Consider the following 24634-nt stretch of genomic DNA (forward strand, 5'->3'; position numbering starts at 1 on the left):
ATTTCATTAGATATATCTGTGCAGAATTGATGGAGATGGAAACTTTGTTTGTTTGTTTGGAATTAAGCACAAAACTACACATTGGGCTATCTATGTTATGACCACCACGAGTATCGAAACCAGGTTTCTAGCGCTGTAAGTCCGCAGACATACCACTGTACCACTGGGGTGGGTGGGCAAAATGACAACTGTTAAAGGGACTATAACTCCAATATTGAAAACCAGAATTAAACTAAATAATCAGCTTAAGGCGGTTTAAACAGAACCTAAGTTTTAAATGTCAAATGGTTTAAGTTACAGAATTAAATAAAATAAAAAATTAAATTATGAGGCATGTAGTATTTAGTTTCGACAACTAGATGATAATAACATTTGTAGAGGTTAGTAAGACGTGAAGTTCTTAATCCGTTCTTTGCAGAAAAACTAACGTAAATCGTTCTCAGAATAGAAACATTTCGATTAGCATGACGTCATAAAACTACATCAGTAGCTACTAAACGTAAATGCCAATGGTAAGTGAAATTATTTCGGTTTTTGAACTTCAGCTGTTTAAATTGAAATATATATACTTATTTATTTGGAGAAAGTATAAAATGCTTGTGACTTGATGCCCAAAATTAAAATGCCAGGGAAAGTGTATTTGCTTATTTCTTTTTTCATTAACATTCGTTTTTCAATAAATTTTTTATAACAATTTAATTTTAAACTTTTATTTGGATTACCGTGAACAAAGGATACGTTAGGGTTACATTCACTTCACAAATGATAGTGGAATGTCGGGTTAGTGGTTCGAAACGTGATGCCACCGAATATGAACCAAATTTTCAGCTGTGGGCGCGTTATAAAAATTATAATAAATCCTGATATTCAAAAGAGATGGACGAATTCCTTTGTGGTGGCTGGTGCTGTTAGTTAATTTTCCTTCCGTATCGTCAGTAATTCAAATTTAAGATCCATACTGTTCAGCCTATGTCCACATAAAACGCCGTTCAGATTGAAAATTTATAATTGGAATTTTAGGCTAAATATATTTCCAGCCACCAGGGAAACTGATATTAAATAATAAAGACAGCTATTGTGCATTTTATTTTTTGTATGCAACTATAATAGCATCTAGGGCACTAATGTAAGATAAACCATTTTTTTTAAGTGCTAATAGTGAAATTACTAATAAACAAAAGGAGAACAAATAAGATAAATACCAGTGTGACTTGTACTTATTCATGCCAACACTTTTCAGAAAATATCTTTTAATATGTTCACGATGTCGAGTTAACTTCGATGATATGTTGTGCGTACTCTTTCCCTTTTTCAATAAACTCGATGGTATGCATCATTTAAAAATCATAGAAACAGCAATAATATCAACAGTGATGATGCAATCAAAACAGATTACACTCAGAATATGAACAACCGTTGATTACATCTTATAAAGTCCCAAATCTAGGCCTAATAGCTCATAAATTTGATGGTTATGCTATGTGCATCCTTGTATGCTCTGATGCGACGCATGTGATGAACGTTTTCCCGCTGTGATTTTCTTTCTTATGAAGAACTAAAAGGAATGTATGGAAGAACACGGAAAACCAGTCCTAGAGCTTGTCAGTTTGTGCATGTTGTGTAAACACACTCGACATCACTCCACTAGTTGAAAGTAGATGTGTGGGTGGATGATCTGCCAGATGACACTTCCGTTAAACCAGAAATGAATTTAAACAGCCAAATGTACTTGTCGGTCTATTTTCACAGAACTCTAGTTACTACAGTTTTTTTCTTTATTTTTGAAATTAAAGTTTTTCTTTGCAATGAACATAAGTTTTTAATAAAATATTTTTGTAGCTAAATAAAAAGAATAACCACTATTTTCAATCACAGATTGGTTTCTCAAAGATAACCACCATTTTCAATCACAGATTGGTTTCTCAAAGATAACCACTATTTTCAATAACAGATTGGTTTCTCAAAGATAACCACCATTTTCAATCACAGATTGGTTTCTCAAAGATAACCACTATTTTCAATCACAGATTGGTTTCTCAAAGATAACCACTATTTTCAATCACAGATTGGTTTCTCAAAGATAACCACTATTTTCAATCATAGATTGGTTTCTCAAAGATGGTTACTGTACATTAATAGTTTCTATATGATTATTAATAATATAGCATATTTTGTCCAATCTAAAACAATGCGAGCCAGGCGTGGCCTAAGGTTTTGTCCCGAACTGTGGTCTAGGGTTCGCGTCCAATTGCTCCAAACTCTTGTCACATACTTTGGAATCATGGATGCGTTTTAAGAGTGACGGTAAAATTCCAAAATTCGTTGCGTAAGAGTTAGCAGCGAGTGCTGTTGATTAACTGCCTTCCGTGTAGCCTACCAATTCAAAATTGGGAATACGCCCTATGTAGCTTTACGCGGATATGCAAACTAACCAATCAAACAAACTGAAGCAACGTTAACCAAAACAACAAAGTTTCACCATATTGATAAAATCAGCTTATTTGTAGGGGAAGATGTATCTACTAATCGTTCATACTATTAGATCTCTAGTACTTTCCGTTCTTAGTATAAGCCCTATCATCATATTTATTTAAACAATTTACGAGTTTTAACCAGAAATACCCAGAAATGCATTTCATAAAATGTCAGTTAGTGACTTATCCTTTAAACGCAAGGCCTGGTGTCGTCTAGTGTTAACGTTCCCGGACTTTAAATCCGAGAGTTCACGGTTCGCGTCAAGATGCCGTAAAAAAAAAAAAAAAACGCGTTCCGCACCTTGAGGCCATGAATGCGATATAAAAGTGACGGTAAAAATCTCAATATTTGGTCAAACAAGAGTAACCAAAGAGTTGACGATTGGTATCAGTTTCCAATTAGGGACAGCTATGCGAAGATAGCCTCTTGCGTAACTTTGCATTGAATTGCAAAATAAAATATCGTCTCAAAGGATGCATGGAATAACTTGAATCCAAAACGGTTCACGTTCATCGACCTGAAACTTCTTTTAAATAGTGTTTGAAACTGAGTGTTTAAACGAACTCAGTTAGTTGTGAGTGGCTCGTGTTTGGGTTCAACCTTCCACACGCTAAAACATCCATTTAAACCAATCCAACATTTTCGTAAAAACATTTGCCTTTGGATTCAATATGGTAATGATTTACAAAGCAAAAATGTGAGGTAAAACTCAGTCAATTTCATCTGTAAAATTAGTTCACAAACATAAGTTCTTCCGAACGGTTTGGAAAACCATCAGTATGTACAAACCAGCAACATTAAATGCATACGTGTGTTACACGGCGAGGTCAGAGAACCCTAATGTTCAGGTAGCGCCATCTTTAGCTCTGTACTACTGATCCGAGAAAAGGTAGCCAGCCAGCAACACCCAATTCATAAGATCTCTGTACGACTTCAGAGACACATTCAGTCACACACGTATCGAAACCCATCTCCCTCGGTCAGCAGCCCAACATGCTAACCACTAGGTTATGCACATCTCTCTCGGTCAGCAGCCCAACATGCTAACAACTAGGTCACGCACATCTCTTTCGGTCAGCAGCCCAACATGCTAACCACTAGGTCACGCACATCTCCCTTGGTCAGCAGCCCAACATGCTAACCACTAGGTCACGCACATCTCCCTTGGTCAGCAGCCCAACATGCTAACCGCAAGGTCATGCACATCTCTCCTGGTCAGCAGCCCAACATGCTAACCACTAGGTCACGCACCAGATATGTAATGGGCAAAACTATTGTCGAGTGATACCTCTCTCTCCTCTGAAGTTAACATTATATGTACAGGGGTAATAGAAACATCTTAGTCTTTAGTAAAAGATAAACGAAGTACATTTAATTCGTTCCTATACTGTTGCCGCTAGGAGGTTAAATGGATGAAGAAACATAAAGTCGGTGGTATAATCTATGCGTCACATTTTTTTTAAACAAAATTTTAAAACTTTCGATTACAATTTGTTACAACGTTCACTTGACTTTCAAAAGTTTTCGATTTTATTTTTGCTAAACATCACTCGACGCTATTTATTTTCAATATTTCAGAAGTACGGAGCGATCCAGGCGTGCAAACGAGCGATTTTACAATCCATTACCTTCACGAAAGTGGATTATGTTGGTCGAAAAATTATACACATTTTTTTTTAACTATCAAGTCGAAAATTTTAAAAATCCACGGAGAAGGGTTTACAAATGAAGAGGAGAAGACTGAGACGGCTTCGTACATTTCGCTTTGTGGGTTGCCATAACAAGTAATCTATATTGAAGCAGTGTGCGTGCGTGTAGAAATACTTTTTTGTAGATTTCTGCAGCGAGACTGGTATTTTACATGGTGACCTATAGTTGCAAAATAACAAGGCCACTTATATTTGGGTATATATTTCTTTTGACTTTAAACATTTTGACCCTAGAGACCACTCAAGTTTTTCTTTTGGCACAACTTTAGATACAAACTCAGTAAGCAGACGAAATCAAAGTCACTTAGATATGCAGAAGGTGATCAGGTATTAGTCTTTCTAGTTCACCAAATACAACCGCTTTTTGCAATTAAGATGCAGTATTGATTTAATTAATGTATTTGTAGTTTTCGGTATTTATGGTATGCCCAATGTCTTCAATCACTTCAGGGAGCATCGAGCGGCGAAGAGACTATAAATATTGCCCTAATCCTTTTTTTTATGGTACGTTTATCTTAATTCTTTCTTACGTTTGCCACTGCCCATTATTGCCGACAAAGGGACAGACTGGGCATAGATCGAATCCTCTTTGTATCATTTGCTCCTACCGGAAGTTTGTTAAGGAAAAAACCTGTAAAAAAAGTCTCCAAAGCTAGCTCCAGTTTTGAAGGACGATCGAACAGCGTTTGTCTTTATTCTACGAACAGGAATTCTGATCAGTTGACAAAAAGAACAAGTGTCGGCTTCACTCGACACTGATTATTGATTTCCAAAACCTCATAGAAGTAACGAGAATTCAAACAGAAGAAGCAGGGAGAAAGACAGAGAGATAAACACATTGTGTGTCTGGTAAAATCCAAGCACATCTTCTCTGTGTTATAAAGAATTAGTTCCAAAGTCTTGGTCATTTTTATTTTTCAATTTGATTTGCGTGGCTGGACTGAAACTCTCAATTCAGATTATAGTCATGCTTGTAAACATACGTACCCTGAAGTAGTAATGTAATCAAGTGACTTTGTCTTTCTCTGGCTACATGATATTGGGAGTTTTTCTACGTATAACTGTGTGTATATGGTCCTTCAACGTCATCTCCAATAACGAACATCTTATATAATATATCAATATAGCTTGTAACCTTCTATGCTAGAGCTTTGATGTGTTTTCGGTAAAATGCGCCTTGTTAAAGAGTAAAATAATTAATAATAATAATCATTATTATAACAACTTAGTAAGTGTATATAAATGTTTAAGAAACAGCTAGAGGACTTTGTTTACAAAATTAGTGTTTCATGTATACTTAACGAGAACATTTTCTAAAGATCTTTGAGGACTAACTTCGCTATAAAGTGTAGGAAGACTAGCAATAAGGGTGTACATAACTGGAATAAATTCTTGAACTTTATTAAACGCGATCTCATTTATCTGTGGGAGATATGTTTCTACTAATATATTGAATATACATGTGCGTGAGCGTGTGTGCTTTGATTTTCGCGCAAAGCTACACGAGGGCTATCTGCGCTAGCCGTCCCTAATTTAGCAGTGTAAGACTAGAGAGAAGGCAGCTAGTCATCACCACCAACCGCCAACTCTTGGGCTACGCTTTTACCAACGAATAGTGGGATTGACCGTCACATTATAACGCCCCCACGGCTGAAAGGCGAGCATGTTTGGTGGGACGGGGATTCGAACCCGCGACCCTCAGATTGCGATTCAAGCGTCCTAACCATTTGATCATACCGGGCTTCATATACATAAGCTAGGATAAATGAGACTAAAGCTATGTAACATTTACACAACACATTATGCTGTTTGCATAACAGAAATGCGCAAGTAAAAAACAGTTTTTCCACATCTACAGATAAGAAGGATATACATATTCACCGTTTACCACATCTAAAGATAAGAAGGATATACATATTCACCGATTACCACATCCACAGATAAGAATGATATACATATTCACCGTTTACCACACCTAAAGATAAGAAGGATATACATATTCACCGATTACCACATCCACAGATAAGAATGATATACATATTCACCGTTTATCTGACTGATTGCTGAAAGTGATTAATAGCTCTTTTTTCCAAAACTGGTATGTATATAGGAACTTGTAGTTTAATAAAAAATCGATTCACAGTTTATTTTCACTAGATACTGCTTTTGCTTGCTTTATTGTAAAAATGTTTAAAAGCTACGTAGAAGTACTTTCTATAGTAAAATCTAAGCCCGTCCTTGTCCTCCATTTATTGCTTTTTTTAAAAAAAAGTATCTCCTTTGAAGTTTGAATTGTTTAGTCTTTAATGTAGGAATAAGTGTGGAATATATATCATTTTATAAAAAACAAGCAAACAAATAGGTGACACCTCAGTTTTAGGTTTAATGCTTACCCCCAACATAGTTTTTAATACATTTTTTCAAGTTCTCCACTGCTTGTGTCTATTTCTTAGAGATTAATAACCACAGATTTACCGAAGTAACGGAAGGAGAATTGTTATGACTTGTCATATGAATCAATGGAAAGTGGGTTTCCTCTGGGGAGGATTCTCTATCGCAGTGAGTGAGTTCGCCTCCTACCACACAAAACTTCCTATTAATTTACCATACATCGTTAAAGTAGCAAATCCAGTAACATACATTTCCTATTAGTCCACCGGATGAACTTATCTTGAAAGCAAACAAACTGTTAATTATAAGCCACATAAAGATAGACGGCATATCACTGGAGTTACAAGCTTTTTTACCGAACTATACGCTGTGTATTCTGAAGTATTATGCTATTGAACATAGGTATGTGTGTCAATCTTTCTGTTGAACAAAAGTTCCCATCCAAACTCTATATAAGATGCTTTTATTTATGCTTACTGAAACATTACTTTCAATACCTTCTACCGGTTTAAGATGAATACGTTTCTAAGCATTTATTGTCATAATTATAATTATACTTTTATCAGGTGGTTACGTATTTCTTAATACAGATGTTATCGCCCTTGAAAATTGGGAAAATACAATAAAATAAAATATGCTACACGAGTAGCTTCAGATAAAACGACTTGATAACTGGCTTTTGTTATAACTAATTATTGATAGAAGGCTTTTGTATTAAATGTATACCCAGCACTGTTCTGAACAATAATTTTATAAAGCAGTGTGTGTGAGGTTATGCAGAACGGAATAAAATCATGTGAGATGACTTTTATAGGTTATTGTCCTGCATGCCTGAATGCCCTCTACACACCGTTCTTGTGTTGAAGGTGTTATTTATATAAAAAAGCAACATAAAATAGAGCTATATGTTTCCATGTCCAGGTAATTGTTTAGACGTGGTTAAAATACCTATAGGCTTATATCTTTCAACGAACAGTCAGTTAAACTGCAGTTTTAACCATTTTATAACTAAATAACCGTTTATGTTACTAACTATTCGGCTTTTGCCATCTTCTGAGTAGTTATTAATTATGAAACGACTTATACTGTCTTGGGCGTAGGCCGAAACGTTGGTTACATTCTAGAGTTTAAGTCATTTTTGCTTATAAAATGTGTTCTTTGCTGCAATTTTGCTATGTTACATTAAGAATAATAGTTTTATTCGTTATGTAAATCTAATGCAATGTGTCTATATATATATACGTAGACATTTATCTGTACCTTAGTTTTTGTAGAAACTAACGTTGACTTACATAAGCTGATAGTTATTTTATTGTACGTAATAAATTACTGATAACTCTATTCAGCATTTTTTATATTTTTGGTGAAAAATAATACTGTATTAAATACTCACTCACCCCTATAAATGTGTTTGTTGAAATTAATATCTCATTGAATATTCACTCACCCCCGAATATTCAATGAGATATTAATTTCAACAAAGACGTGTATAGGGGGGAGTGAATATTCAATGAGATATTAATTTCAACAAACACATCTATAACTCACCCCCTATAGATGTGTTTGTTGAAATTAATATCTCATTGAATATTCACTCCCCCTATACACGTCTTTGTTGAAATTAATATCTTATTGAATATTCACTCACCCCTATAGATGTGTTTGTTGAAATTAATATCTCATTGAATATTCACTCACTCCATTATTCATAACTACTTATCTTTTGTAAAAACATTTTACCACTAACTACTTACACCTTGTTGAAGGATATTTGTACAAGAATTTGTTATTGTCCTTTTTTTTAACGCGAAGCTGCACAATGGGCTATCTGCGCTCTGTCCATCACAGGGAATCGAATTTCGAATTCTTTGCATTGTAAGTCCGGAAACTTACCGCTGACCCTCTGGAGGACTGTTTGTACTAACTGCAATAACTTTTGATTAACCAATCGCTCTTGGCTAGTTATTTGTAGCCACTCATCCATTTGACAGTTCTTCCTGACTACTCATTTATTTAATAAGTGCTTATAAAAGCTTACATCTCTTTTATTCATACATTCGCCCTTGGATTAATTCTTCTTAGTCATTCATTTCCTTAATAATTGTTTTTGATTAACTACTCAACTCTCTGTAGCCACTCAATTAATGAATAATAGTTGCTTTTGAAATTTCTTCGTAACCATTAATATATTTAAAATATAATAACTATTGGTAGAAGCTAACATCTCTTGGATTGATTACTCATATCTTTAATAAATCATATATTTTGTTTTCTAGAAACAACACATTTTGGCTAATTAATAAATACTTTGTAGAAGCTTATATTTTACTGACTAGCTACTTACCCCTGTTGATGGTGTTTTCCTTCCTGTTGTCTTAGTGCAGCATTAAAGAAAAGTTATTTTTTTACATGAGGTATAATTTCAATGTTTTAACAAATGCTACCACAGCTTAGAAAAACTTTAAAATATCTACATCTCCATTTACTGTAACACAATTTTTAACACTTTCTCGTTGAAAAGAAGAACATATCATACTCTCCAAGGATATTGGATATTGTATAAGTTTAGCTGGAAATATCTTTGTATTAAAAATGATTCCGCAATGTATGTGCATAAAAATCACTTAACAACTCTTACGGTCCAAAGGAATATCTACACTCATTTCGCAAGGGATGTTTTTATCGAAAATGTGCACGAGAAGTAAATATGTTTTATAATTATACGCACATACATATTAGTAATTTTCTCCTACTTGGAGGATTGTTTACGACCTTTATTAAACTCGAAACTTAGGAGCTATGTTAAAAAAACAACGACATGTGTTATGGATCTACTTTGAAATGAAGAAGAATTAAAGAAATAAGAAGCTTGTGTACTTAATCATTTCCATTACTGTATAAACACATGCCTACAGGATTTATGAGTGCATATATTTAACTTAGCACAGATTCTAGAGTTAAAAGTGAGTTTTAATTGAGCTTGAAGAAAACAAGAGTATTGATTTTAAAGTACATAGAAATAATTAAACTCTGTTTTTTTCCCTCATTTTTGGTTGAAAATTCTGTTCATAATACGCTCCATCTTCATATAGAAATAATTGAAAATATAATCATACGAGATAACAACTTAACTAAAAAAACTTTCCGCGGGAATATTTCATCGAATTTCTTTCCAATTCACTCACTGTATGTAATAAGCAATTTTAGTTTATTTAACCTCGTTAAATCTACTGAAGTTGTGTCTGAGTGGTACTCTGATTTCATAATTTTAAAGGTAAGAAGATAAATTATGCAGAATTAATAAATTAATTAAATACACGTGCAATAGTATATAAAAAGCTATATTTTGTACTGGTGACAAAACGTTAATTACTTGTTTAATCAAAAACAAAAGTTTCGTGGTTAACGTAAGAGACGTTGAAATAACAAGTTAATTTTAATACGAAAAATTGTAGTAATGAAGAAGATGGAGTCATTCCTTGTGAAATATTTCCAATCAAATTTATATTTTTTTATTATTGATAAAAAATGAAACTTAGTCTTAGAAGTAAAATTGTATATTTCTACATAATTCATAAATTAATCAGACAAACGCTATCACGCGGAAGCAATTATTAACGTACTTTGGTATTTGTATATCGATAAGACCATATAAATCTACACTTTCGATGTTTGAGTGCTTTGGTTAATTATGTGCAACACAGTCGTATAAATCCTTATTGTAACAGGCTATCAGTCTTGAAAGCTAGAAACGTGAACTAATTCTAACCATTCTGGCGTAAAGTTCATCGACTTAATTTCAAAATGAGAATGAAATGGATGATATAACTTTTTTATTTTATTTTATAAAATGTGGTTTCTTTATTAATATAAAGATAATGCCGATAGATGGCGCTTTTTACATATCCTTGTGTTTTACGATGCAAAACAATTTCACGTACAAGTTTGACAAATGATATGGAACTTCGAAAAAAAAAAGACTGCATAAAGAGCGCATGCAAGGAGATCAGCAACCTCCTAAAACTTTGAAACCGATCGTAACTTGCTTTATACGAGTATTGTTTTCATCCTAGTTATCAAAGCCTATCACGAAAGAAATCGAACGACTCGTGATGTAGGATTCGATCGTTGAAGAATACAATCTTTTCACATTAAACAGATGATTCGAGTATCTTCGAGGGTAGACGCCTGAATCCAGAAACGACGAGGCTTACTAACGATTCGATAAAGACGTATCACATAAAGTTCTAGTTAACGTAAAGGCCCAAGTCAAAAGGTTCGAATAATGATAACGTATCGCTATTTTCTCTACAGAGATAAAGCAAAAAAGAAAAAAGAAAAGATTCAGATCGAGATAGTACACCATCATTTTTTTTTCTACCAATCTCATACGTATTCGTAGCACTGACAAATTCTTGGCTCTCTACCCTCTGGATCAAATACGCTTCTAGTGCCAGAAATCTATTGCGATGACACGAATTCTTTTTTAAAAGAACTAAAAAAAAAACAGAAAAAGAGAGTCCGAAACGAATAATTCTAAAAACAGGCGAATTGATGAAGCGCCTTCAGTTGTGTATCCTAAAGTGAAAACCACCTGTAATTTATAAACTGTAATTAGAAAGTCACGTAAAATTTCTCGAAAAGAGCCAACTATCACGTGGAGGGAAAGAGGGGAGGGGGGTTCAGAAATAATTTTGTGAATACGACTGAAACCATAATCATAAGCTAGCTAATACTCAATTATAGCGAAACGAGAATATAATTTTGTGAATACGACTGAAACCATAATCATAAGCTATCTAATACTCAATTATAGCGAAACGAGAATATAATTTTGTGAATACGACTGAAACCATAATCATAAGCTAGCTAATACTCAATTATAGCGAAACGAGAATATAAACTAACACGTGGAATCAGTTAGATTTTAAACCATTAATTAACACGTGCTTTCCGAGCATCAACTGTTAAATCGATATCTGAGCTGAATTAAATTCACTAACTACTATAGATCACTGTCGGGTGCTGAGATTAGACTATTGATACTATGTTTTAATCACAGGATATGTACTTTGATTGGTTCTGGAACACATTATCGATCAGTTACAGTTGATAATGGTACCGACGCCAGAACTTTTAGACAACATGAAGTTTCCCTTATGTTCATTGAACAAACCACGATATTGTGGTTTCCCTTATATCCATTGAACAAACCACGATATCGTGGTTTCCCTTATGTTCATTGAACAAACCACGATATTGTGGTTTCCCTTATGTTCATTGAACAAACCACGATATTGTGGTTTCCCTTATATCCATTGAACAAACCACGATATTGTGGTTTCCCTTATATCCATTGAACAAACCACGATATCGTGGAAAAGAATAAATAAAACAGATACCTCGCAGTTTAAACCACTAAAGGGTTCACAAAAATTAAAACTAGGTTTTACGGAAGGAGGCAAAGTAAAGAATCATCAAATTAATGAAGCTATAGAAAGGCTATTTTAATTAAACGATTAAAATTTCAGCAAATAAAGTGATAATGAGGTAGGAGTAGTTTGTATTTATTTTAGTTCTATTTGATCACATGACCACAACACCCTTGGGTATTTGTGTTGTGTTTGTTTGTAATTGAGCACAAAGCTACACAATGGGCGCTCTGCCCACCACGGGTATCGAAAAACCGGTTTCTAGCGTTGTAAGTCCGGAGACATTCCGCTGTGACACTGGGGGGCATTTGTGTTGTGTCGTTGCAATGTTTTTGCTTGATGATACCACATTAACGTGATGATATTTTATGATCTTTTATTCTAAACCCCATTTTAGCTTTTTTTAAAAAAATATTTAATGAATTAAACGGCCACTTCTCTTAAACAGTTACGTACTTTCAAAAAATATTCATACATCAATTTATGTAGAACTTCAGCTTATTTTGAGGATGCGGTACATTCATGAGTATTATTCTTTTCTTGCTTGTTTTACTAAAATATTTATGAATTTTGAAGGAAAATAAAAACTTGTTCAAAACCGGCAACTAAAATCTTACTCAAAGCCCTCGAGGTTAGAACATCGATATAAATATAACTATGATGTATTACTCGGGCAAAACAGCGTGAGATGTCGCTGAACTATGTTCCTGAGATACAGGTATACCTAATAAATGTTTTGTTTTCACATATGTTAATACATACTTTCTCAGAGTGTGGGTAACGTCTCCACGATGAAAACTGGCAAGTTGTGAAACTAAGTGAACAGTTAGAATTATCAGCTAAAGCTATGTTGTAATATTGTTCAACAAGTATTATAATGTGTACTGTGACGACATGAAATCATCGTGAAGTAATATATTATGTACTCTTTCTCTTTTTAGTCCGGCTTATTGGTTTAAAACTTTGATCTTATATTATGGGTTAGCCTGCTTGTGTTTTCTTGTAGCAAGACCACACCGGGCTATCTGCTGTGTACACCAAGGGGAATCGAACCCCTGAGTTTAGCATTGTAAATCCAAAGACTTAGTGCTGTCCCACTGGAGGACTGTTAGCCTACTATTTAGATAGAGAGTAACCTACCAGGACATAATGTCGTACAGTCTGTCTTCTGTGCGGTCTCCCCAACACACTGTTCCCCTTCGTTTAGCGGGGCGGGATTGCTGCACAAGCGTTTCCGGGTCTGAATCCCTCGGCCACACCGGCTACTGCATTCACTCCAGGGTGACCAGCTGGACCAGCCACCATTCACTAGCGTACAAATAAAAAACAACAACTAATAATGTTGACTTGCAAAGATTTTAGTAAATGAGTTAAAACGTGGGACATTACCATTACTCAAAGTGAAGAACAGTTTTTATAGTTCAAAAGAGAGTCACAACTAGCAAGCAAAAAAAAAAGAAAAAGAAAGCATTCGGCAACAATAAAAACAGAACACTAAACATTAGAATGTGTACTATAACAACATCAAAGCATCGCGAAGTAATATATTAAGTATTCTTATTTTTTTTAGTCCAGCTTCTGGGTGTAAAAGTTTGATCTCATATTACGAGTTAGCTGTAATCATGCTTCACTGCAAACGTTGTTTTTTTTCACATTCCCCTTAAACGTAATTAGCCCACAAGAAATTTCAAATCAGAGGCGTGTAAAAATAGCATTTCTAATCTAAGTTTTACTTGCTACAAACCACTGTCGAGGAAGCATTTCGTTCAATACCAGAATTCTTTAGCATATCTGAACTGCTATTTTATATGAAGTACAAAAAACTTGATGCTATTTTTACACACAACTGGTTTGAAATCCATAATGAAGTAAATAAGAAGAATTTAAAAAATATCATCTGCGTACTATCATGATTTTAATCACGAATATTAGGATGACTTTCAGATTTCGGTGTTTAACACTGTAGCGTTAACACTTATCAACAGCTGTTTTTTTAGTGGTGAAGCACAGAGAAGTTCGAGATCAAAGTAGAGCATGTTTAGTTTAGTTAGAGCTTTTCTCTTTAGTAGAGAATAGAACATTTTTCAAGGTTAAGAATCAGAGTGACTTAAAACCAGTCAATGATGAAACTGAAATCTAAAATTATATAAATATTTCTTACAGAGAAATACACAAGTATATATATATATAAATATACCCATGTAGCGTTTCGACCTTCTGCTTAGGTCATCATCAGGCAAGAGGAAATAACGATAATTTGATACATAGGTACTGTTTGTAAACAGTCAATAATACTGTTGGTTAACTTTATTGTTGTTCTTGCTTCACGCTATTAGAACATTATTTTAATTTTCGAATGTATCACATGATTGCATTTCCTCTTGCCTGATGATGAGGTCGAAACGTTGCATGGCCATATTTATAAATACGTTTGTATTTCTCTGTAATAAGCATATCACCAGTTAGAAACAACGAAGTACGAGATTTATTTGTATTATTATTATTAAGAGACTGTCACACCAAACATGCTCGCTCTTTCAGCCGTGAGGGCGTTATAACGTGACGATCAATCCCACTATTCGTTGGTAAAAGAGTAGCCCAAGAGTTGGGGGTGGGTGGTGATGACTAGCTGCCTTCCCTCTAGTCTTACACTACAAATTCAGGGACGGCTAGAGCAGATAGCCCTCGTGTAGCGACATAACAAACAACTAAGAGACTGTAAACTGCTCCCTCACGTAGAAATAAAACTAATTCTGTGCCGCGGTATTAATGTGACATAACATTTCAACTAATAAATTCTTAAGCATACTAGCTAACTGATTCTTATTCAATTCAGGTTTCTAAAGTCCAGTGTGCAGAGGTTTTTAGTGTTGACGACACTACTCATGGATAACTGGGACTCGTCAACTTATTTTTGTACTCCCTTCTTGTTTTCCAGAAAAATGTTCGATTATTTATCCACGCTGCATTTGAGTTGATAATTTTTACCAGAAGCTACTTATCTTCGTGTGTGTGTGTGTGTGTGCACGCCCTCACTAGAATCAACACTACATAACAAATCAACTATAATTTGAAACTTTTACATGGCCATCGGCACAAAAAATGGTACATATAAGTTTACACACAAACTCATTTAAAATGACGTAATCTGACTGATTTTGAAATTACATTCAATTTATCTTAGGGCCTATACCAATGCTATTGCATTGATGGAAACTATTTCAATGGTCGTATTTGATAGCATCAGATGTTGTCGAAAAATGCTCTCACCTCCTGGGGGGATTCTACTTGACACTTTCAAAATTTCAAATGAGGTTTATAACTATGTAAAATGCATACAAACAAACAAATGCAGGAAAATGCCCACAGGGAGATGTTATTTATCACACAATTTAAACTTCGTTTTGAGTTAATTTTCAAAGAAGATACAGCGACTTATGTTACTGTTGTATTCTTATGTATTTATATATGATGAAGCTAAAGTTAAACTACCAAAAAGAACGATAATCGAAAGATAAACTGTAACTGTACCAAAAAGAACGATAATCGAAAGATAAACTGTAACTGTAAACTGTACCAAAAAGAACGATAATCGAAAGATAAACTGTAACTGTAAACTGTAAACTGTACCAAAAAGAACTATAATCGAAAGATAAACTGTAACTGTACCATCTTAGGCTCTTAATCGACTCCAAACAAATTAAAATCAGTGAATTATATGTTCTTTAAACCTCGCATTGGACAAAGAGAAATTTTTCATCATTTAATTGTACTCGCTATACATCGGATGATTGAAACAGAGAAGTGAACAGCTTTAATAAAGGCACGTTTAATGATATACTTTCAAATTTATAAATCATGACATTACGTTGTTACATATCTTTTATATGAGGGACTGTTTTAATGGAAAAGAACACAAACGATTCTCCGGTTCTCCGGGAAAGATTTTACTTACTTTAAGCTGAGTAATACGAAATTCACATACGATACCGGAAATTAATTTCTAAGCATTTTAGCCGATCTGTAACGGTTTCAGCTTCAGCACGAAATCCCCATGCGAATGATACTTTACTGAATATGACGATGATTGTATTTTGGATTGAAAAAGCCATAAAAGTACAATAAATATCCTATATTTGTTATAAGTTTCAATCCATTCTACCTGTTAAAACCGAGTAAATCGAAATGATTACCTTATAGTATGGAATATATTACTGTTTATATGGTATAACACACAATACACGTGTGTAAAATTACAGTTTTAATGAACCAAAATCAAAAACATTAATTTAAGTGGGCCTTAAAAATTCTAAATAGTATGTGTAAAAATTGGAAGTAATACATCTCCCTTTATATGAACGATTGGTATGTGTTCATGCAGTGAAGTGTCGCCGCTAACGCAAGCCCTAACGTTATGAGGAACACGTTTAGCATCAATAAATTTGGTTCATGGTAAATTCCCAACTATTCGACAGTGAAATACCACCACGAATAGACTTATAGCAGTAAAAATACGTTGCAGCGTTTCCGGGGAAAGATATTATTTGTATAGAAAGGCTGTTAGAAGAAGCAAAGTAAAATAATATAATATTTCGAAGAGGGAAGCCTTTGACGTTCTCCATGTAAACGGTTTGGTTTAAATTTCGCGCAAAGCTACACGATGGCTATCTGTGTTAGCCGTCCTTAATTTAGCAGTGAAAGACTAGAGAGAAGGCAGCTAGTCACCACCATCCACCGCCCTATCTTGGACTACTCTTTTACCAACGAATAGTGGGATTGACCGTAACATTATAGCGTCCCCACGGCTAAAAGGGTGATCCCCAAATTGCAAGTCGAGCGCCCTAACCACCTAGCCATGCCAGGTCCCCATGTAAAGGGAAAAACTCTATTAGTAAAGCGTTTACAACAGCAGTAGGTTCCACAACCACACCCTAAGCTAATTTGGAGCAATACCCTCATCGGCTGTGAAAGAGAACGTTCTGACCCAAAAAGACATTACGATGAAGTTGAGTAGATCTCCTTGTTCTAGTAACACGATACTAAATAATGATTTAAGATAAATGAAAGCTCACAAGCCAAACATTCACAATATCCATCTGCACCTCGAAATCAACGGTTATTTTCATGAAAAACATGGCCGAAGAAATTGGAACTATAGTAATTCCATTTGATCGCATACCTATCGAGTTTTGCAACTCCAATTAGCTTTTGTGCCTTTGTTTTGCTTAAACGAGATCTTGGAAAAATTACGTCTATGTACAGTGAAGGGTTTTGGAAAGTTTGTCAAGATTTATGGTGTAAAAGAATGTAAGAAAACTATATTTAATTAGCTGTATTAATTACTAGGTTAGTTTTAATTTTCTCTGTTAAGTTGGTAGTTTGCTGTGATCGCAAGTTCATATTAGTTGACCTTATAATCCTTTGCAGAAGCTTATTGCAATGGAAATTGCCGTCTAACAACAGTATTAACACGATTGATGGTGGAGGAAGTAGTTTCAAGGGCAGTACGGAACACGGAATATCGTTCTTAAAAAGTGCAATTAATCTTAATAAACAGAAGTTGAATATATATATATATATATATATATATAGTTTCTATAGAGCACTGTAAGATGTAACACCTGGACGAAAACCAACTTGAGTGGAAACGTTATAATCTTAGTTACTCATCTGTCAAGTTCACGGTTTACAGACCACAGCTTCCTACCGTATCCTATCCCTGAATCCTGACAAGGTGAAGAAGTCTGTGCAGAAACGAAGCAGTCATCAGTTTGTTTATAGGGAAAATAAAGTGCATTTTTACCGGAGGCTAGGTGCTGCCACCTAAACGTGGATGAATTGTGCATCCTCTAAAAAAAGACACTCGTCTCGAATTGCCTTATTTCCAATTCAAACACGATTTGCAACAGGGCGTACAATTCATCTTACCCTACGGGCGGCCAGCTTGTGTTACACCGCACCCGGAGCCGAAAATGTAACCTTCAAGAAAGCAGGGGGCGAGGGGCACAGCAGTACTATAGCTTTGCCTGCGGATAAAAGTTATTAAGAGCCTAGTTAAATCACTAAACATATTCCAACTTCTTTATGACTTTCGCTAGAACCACGTTTATTTCAGTGCAGCTGTTGGGAAAATAACAGCCGTCTGTTCTGTCCTTAATGACAAGTTCTCTTGATTTATTGAGCTTCTACTCTTTAAGCTATAATAACATGTCTCAGTATTTTTGTGCCTAGAACGTAACCACAGTTTATTATATTGCGTTTCTTTAAATTTTCATATAATTTCGAGCAAAATCATACTTTTAAATTGTTACTGTCCAGAGTTGCGACCATAAGTTTTTATTTCGGAAGTTAGGGCTTCGTTTTATGTGTATGGACCCGCAATTCTGGAACATATTCCATGTATGTTACTGTACAGAATATTTTTGTGCCTAGAACGTAACCACAGTTTATTATATTGCGTTTCTTTAAATTTTCATATCATTTCGAGTAAAATCATGCTTTTAAATTGTTGCTGTCCAGAGTTGCGACCATAAGTTTTTATTTCGGAAGCAAGGCTTCGTTTTATGTGTATGGACCTGCAATTCTGGAACATATTCCATGTATGTTACTGTACAGAACATATGCAAGTCAAGTAATTTGTGTTATTTTATCTTTTCTTTTCTTCTTTTTTAACTCGTAAAATAATGAGCTTTCCCGGTTTATGATTGGCCCGTCCTATTACCAACATGTTTATTTGTTATCCTTGTCGTATCTAGTCATATCACTTAACAGTGGAACTTGAAAATATTTCCTAGATAGGGTTCTTTTTAGTTTTTCAACAGCCAGAAGAAAACAATACAATGGTGCTATCTGCATATCGGCCAAAGAATTTTGCTAACATCGAATGTCGCGAATAAATAGACCTCTATGCATTTCAATAAAGTAATGATCCTACAAATTGGACAATTCTAATTCCGAACTGTATACAAACTGCCATACCATCATGAGTTAAAATATGTTTGATTAAGTTAAATTTCAATTAACATACACAAACATTGATATGCTAAATGATAGAGAAAATTATGCTTTAACGAGTAATTACACTTATACTTTTTTTACGCACACAAGTTTAAAATATACTTGCCAAGTATAATTACATGTGTTTGCTATATTTATCTATGTATATGTACAATAAGAATTAATTAATTAACGCATTTCCTTTTCTTTCATGTAGTTTAAACTAGTGAATAAAAAAAGGATTATTTTGAAAATAATTCGCTCCTCCCATCGGGTGATTCAGCGGTACTTCTAAAAGCTTATAACGCTAAAACTCGGGGTTCAATACCCGCGGTAAACAGAGCACGGTTAGGCCATTGAGCAGTTTTGTTCTTAACAACGAACAAAATAAAAACAATAATTCAACTAAGGCTACTGTGTTTACGTAATTCCTTTTCTGATTTGATTCGGATTCATTTTTAAACACAACTCTTTGATAAAACTCTTTAAACTATTCATGACATCTTGGTTAATTTTGTCCAATTTCTATATCCGTCGAAATAACAAATTTACAAAAATTCATGCATGTACAACATTCACATTCTCAATATGTCGGATAACGGTCCTGTATAACAAAATGTTTTTAAACTTTAAAAAAAAAATTAGAATGATAATATGCCCAATTAACAGTTTCTGCAAGTTTTTTTATTAAGGCTGTATTTTCTAAAATCTGATAATATTTGTGTTAGACGTTATGAGAACTGTATATTCATGAATTTCAGGATCTGAATGTATGTTTTTCAAAGACAACGAAGGGGGTGTATTTCTTTTAGGATTTTCAGTGCCTAATGTTATTTCATGTAGATTTTGAGACAAATGCCTGTTTTTTTCTTTGCTCATTTACAGGTTCTGATAATGTGTCTTGACTTTATGGGATCTATTTTCTTCGGTCCGAGTTTATAGCCCCTAACGATACCTTGTTGTAAACTATTTGGAAGTATTATTTTTAAAGATTTATATAGGTAGCGCTGTGTGTCTGGTAAATTTCGTACTCTTATTTCCACTGCGTACTGATGTTTCTTGTAGGCTTTATTGTGGAAATATTTTTCCCAAGTCTCAACAAGATAACTTGTACAGTTTATGAGAACGTCTTTCAAGCTTTCTAGGTTTCAACAATATATCTTGTGGGTTCTGTGGGAACTGTCTTTTTAAAGGTTTTTGACACTCCAATAAAATGTATTATAACAACATTTGAACGCTTTTCACGCCATAACAGTTGTTGTATTTTTTGTTTGTTTTAGCGCAAAGATAAACAATGGGCTATCTGTGCTTTGTCCACTTCTGGAAATCGAACCCCAGTTTTAAGTCTGTAAACTTAACGCTGACTCACTAGGGGATTTGTTGTTGTAACAAATGGCCTACATAAATAGTATTCTAACAGCTACTGTGTTTGCTGTGTTTCCTGCCGACTTGATGAGCTCTGTAGTGAGCGAAACGCGTCGTCGGCAATGGATATGGTGGACATAGTGTGGTTGAAATACTATTATACACTCTTCTTCTTAAAAACCGTAATGTTAAAAATACACCAGGCCTAATGCTAACGTCTAATGGCAAGTATAATTAATTATTATCACGCTTTGCCAGCTTATAAAAGGCGTTCACATCAAGGCAATTGATGCTGTAACAAATTGCCTGTATAAAAAATGTTCATATCTACTCTGTCCCAGCGAAATGCCTCGTCGACAATGGATATGACATACGTAGTGTGGTTGAAATACTGTTATAACCGTTTCTCCTTCTTGAAAACACTAAGGGACTTAATAAAAAATTTAGTATCAAAAATAGAACACTATTGTCCCAAAACAAGAGTATTATAGTAACCGCTGTTGTTGTTATTTGCAATTAATGTTTTGTTTATGGTATTGCAGTCTGTCTAAACGTACTTATTTGATTCAATGCTTTTTCTTAGATATATGCATGTAGAAAAAATATTTTGCAAGAATACATATTTAATAATCATCATCCCATGTTTTAAATAATTACTGTATATAAAACAGACGTACTTACACAAAACGTATACTTTTTAAAAATCTATAACGAATAAACTTGTTATAGAATGGTAGTTTAGCATCGTATTGGAAGTCCTAATTAGATCTCTGAACGACGAGTTTCATAAAAATATGAAGCTTTTCATCAATGACAAGGAACCCATTAGTCCATACCCACTTATGGTACGTGTATAAACATACACTAAGGTGTTCTAAGAGCGGGTCTTCTCCCCAACCGAGTGATATGATTCTAAGTCTTTCACTGCCTTGGGAGGGAGGATTGTCCTTAAAGGAGGGGAGGTGAAATCGACAACAAGAAACCTTGTGACACGCTATTCGATGGCTTACGTTAGCTTTTACTCATAATTCTACACTTCCTTAGTATCAGCGAATACCTTGTATGTTGTGATATTTAGATGCAGAGTGGCCGAGAACCATCTTCAAACTTCTGATATGATTTTTCAGGAATGAATCAGTTATATGCGATTGTGATGGATTATGAATTCAATTTTCAGACTTTCCATGGAAATATTTTTGTTGCCAGTAACATATTTCATTAAATGTAAAGCTGGTTTTGGTACACTCTATATATTCTGTATATTTTAATTTCGTAAGGATGCATACCCGCAAATAGAAATAACAATAAGGCTTTTGCGGAAAGTTACACGCGGGCGAGCTACAAATAAAACTGTCTTTGAATTTTCAACTGATAGGCTAGAGGGAAGCCATCTTGACAACAACAGCCACCGCTAACTCTTTGGATTCTTAATTGATCGTCACTTTTAAATTTCAGATCGAATGTTTGCGGCAACCGGTCACATTAGGCCCAACAATGATGCATTATTATTAAACACCATAACTCTAGATGTGAGACAAAATGATAAACGTGTATCAGACCTGAAAAACGTTGTCATGGTGTTTTAGGTATTGTTAAAAAATTCCTACAAGCACTCGCTATATTATCTATAGTAGAATAAAGCGATTCAAAATATTTTTAAATCTTATATTATTGTATTTTGGTTGCGTTTAACAATACTTTTATTATTTCTTTCACAAAGAGCTATCTACAATGAATTTTACTTTTTACTCTATAACACAGTTTTACTTTACCAAGGAACATACTTCTAGTGGAGGAAAGAGTAACCTACATTAACTATACTAGTAGTTAAAGTGACTAATGCATTTAATAAACTAAACAAAGAGCTATCTACAATGAATTTTACTTTTTACTCTATAACACAGTTTTACTTTACCAAGGAACATACTTCTAGTGGAGGAAAGAGTAACCTACATTAACTATACTAGTAGTTAAAGTGACTAATGCATTTAATAAACTAAACAAAGAGCTATCTACAGTGAATTTTACTTTTTACTCTCTAACACAGTTTTAATTGACCAAGAGACATGCTTCTAGTGGAGAAAAGAGTAACCTACATTAACTATACTTAGTAGTTAAAGTGACTAATGTATTTAATGTATAGTTAAAGTGACTAATGTATTTAATGTATAGTTAAAGTGACTAATGTATTTAATGTATAGTTAAAGTGACATGTATTTAATGTATAGTTAAAGTGACTAATGTATTTAATGTATAGTTAAAGTGACTAATGTATTTAATGTATAGTTAAAGTGACTAATGTATTTAATGTATAGTTAAAGTGACTAATGTATTCAATGTACTAAACATAATTACTTTCGACGCTGAACTTCTAAATAGGTTTATCCATTTTTAATTTTGTATAAAACATTTGTCGCCACATCATTACTGATCACCATTGCAATGCTGTTGGGTTAAACAGTCTAAGGAGAGGAAATATGAACAACTACTAGTAAGTTAAAGACGAAATATTTCTCCGTGGTGGAAGGTTGTTGTTCTCAGAATAATCTGACCTACAGTTTCTCAGTTTTACTGCCTCGTGACCATTCTTTTAAGAGTTAAAACCCATCAGCTAGTAACAAGTGTGCCAGTTTTATGAGCTTCGTCCGGGTTTCGGTAACCTCCCTGAGAAGCAGCGAGGCACGTTTGCCCGGGGCGGTCGGCAGCGGTAGGCGGCAAACAGGGTTTGTTTAGGTTGAAGGATGGTTAGTCTGTCTACTTGACACAGCGGCGGGGTGTCTATTGTTGGGCCAAAAACCAACATTCAAACAGGTTTGTACTTGAAAACAAACGGCGGGTTTCTTCTATGGGTAATAAGCATAAGCACAGGTCTATTTCATCTTGAAAGAAACGTCATGATTTCACGTATATACACACACGCACAGGATGTCAATTGCAACTAAAAAAGGGTTTATCTAACATGATTACAGTCTCATTACAGACTCTATAGATGATAATAAAAGATTAATGGCTATTGGAGGCCTATTATAGTGTTTCAATTTCTACGAATAATAAATGGGAAATCGGAAACAAATAAATAATGCCATACAATACCATAACAATATATATATATATAATGGTTCAAAAACAAAGAGAGCAATTGAAACTTTGCTAGAAAAAAGAAAGTATTTGAAATCATTTAAGCACATTCATTATTTTTTAATTTTTTTTTGTTATTAAGCATAAAACTGCATAATGGGCTATTTGTGCTGTGCCCACCGCGAGTACAGAACTGGACTTTTAGTGTAATAAGCCTCCAGACCGGGGAGATTTACTGAAGGACATGCTAGTTTTACTTCTTTATCGATAGAGTGTTTTACTTCTGACTTTAAATAAACTATGGGAATTCTATCAGTAATAATATACTCTAATTACGCCGATAGATTTAAGGTAATATTCTTAACCACAAAAACTTCCACGGTTTCTAAGTTCAAATCTACCTAAGTTTAATGAATAAATTGTTTACAAAGTTATAAGAACTACAAGATAACACACAGATATCTAAGAACATTAAACACAATTACTTGTTACTGGATAATGATAATTTCGCACGTGAAAAGTTTTAACTTACGAATGAATATGGCGGATATTTTTTAAATCTTATAAGAACCCATTAGACCAGTAACGAGTTACCGTGTTGTATTCAGCATTCAGTTAAAGTACTTAAAATAATCTCTACTAATTGTGAATCATCATTATTTGCTTAACCAGTAATGATATTGTGTATTCAATTTAAAGACAATTTTGCCAAAAAAAAATTACTAATGATCAATCAACTGTGGCACGCTTCCATCTGTGAAAGAAACAACTTAGAATTTTTTACTCTTCCAGCATCAATGATCACATGGTAATTAAAGTAAGACATAGAAATATATTCTGTTCATAATATTAATTAGCGATAATTGAAAATCAGTAGCTATTTCTCAACAGAGGTTTTTGCGAATGTTCTTATTATTTTTGTTTTTCTTCTTGAATAGAGGTTTAGATTTAAAAACCCTCTTGTTTTTCCAATGTTTGAATAAGTTAACAAACTACTCTAGAGGGCATTAAAGTACTTTATCGTACGATCTGGGTAACGTATAATCTACCAGTTTCGGTGTCAAATATATTTGGCTGTAAAATTCGAATACCCGTCTCTCTTTTACTGCGCCAATCTCCTTTTTACACAACGCAGTTCTTATTCTCTTAAGTTTCCAAATTGATGTTCCTAAGGGACGCTCGCGATAT

At 34.2% G+C, this 24634-nt stretch overlaps 1 protein-coding gene across 5 annotated transcripts in view; it reads right to left on the reverse strand.

The window, feature by feature from the left end:
• Positions 1-24634, reverse strand: part of LOC106459436 (netrin receptor UNC5C-like) — a 271029-nt gene that overhangs the window by 68688 nt on the left and 177707 nt on the right. For 4 of the 5 annotated variants that reach the window (XM_022387980.1, XM_022387910.1, XM_022388108.1 and 1 more), the window contains 2 exons: positions 13148-13315; positions 8920-8949 (listed from right to left, as the gene is read on the reverse strand). In XM_022387980.1, coding sequence (XP_022243688.1) covers positions 8920-8949; positions 13148-13315 — 198 coding nt within the window. The remainder of the gene's footprint in view (positions 1-8919; positions 8950-13147; positions 13316-24634) is intronic. The other variant, XM_022388020.1, reaches the window with a different exon arrangement.

Source organism: Limulus polyphemus, unplaced genomic scaffold, assembly GCF_000517525.1.
Source record: "Limulus polyphemus unplaced genomic scaffold, Limulus_polyphemus-2.1.2 Scaffold1, whole genome shotgun sequence".
NCBI classification, from domain to species: Eukaryota; Metazoa; Arthropoda; class Merostomata; order Xiphosura; family Limulidae; genus Limulus; species Limulus polyphemus.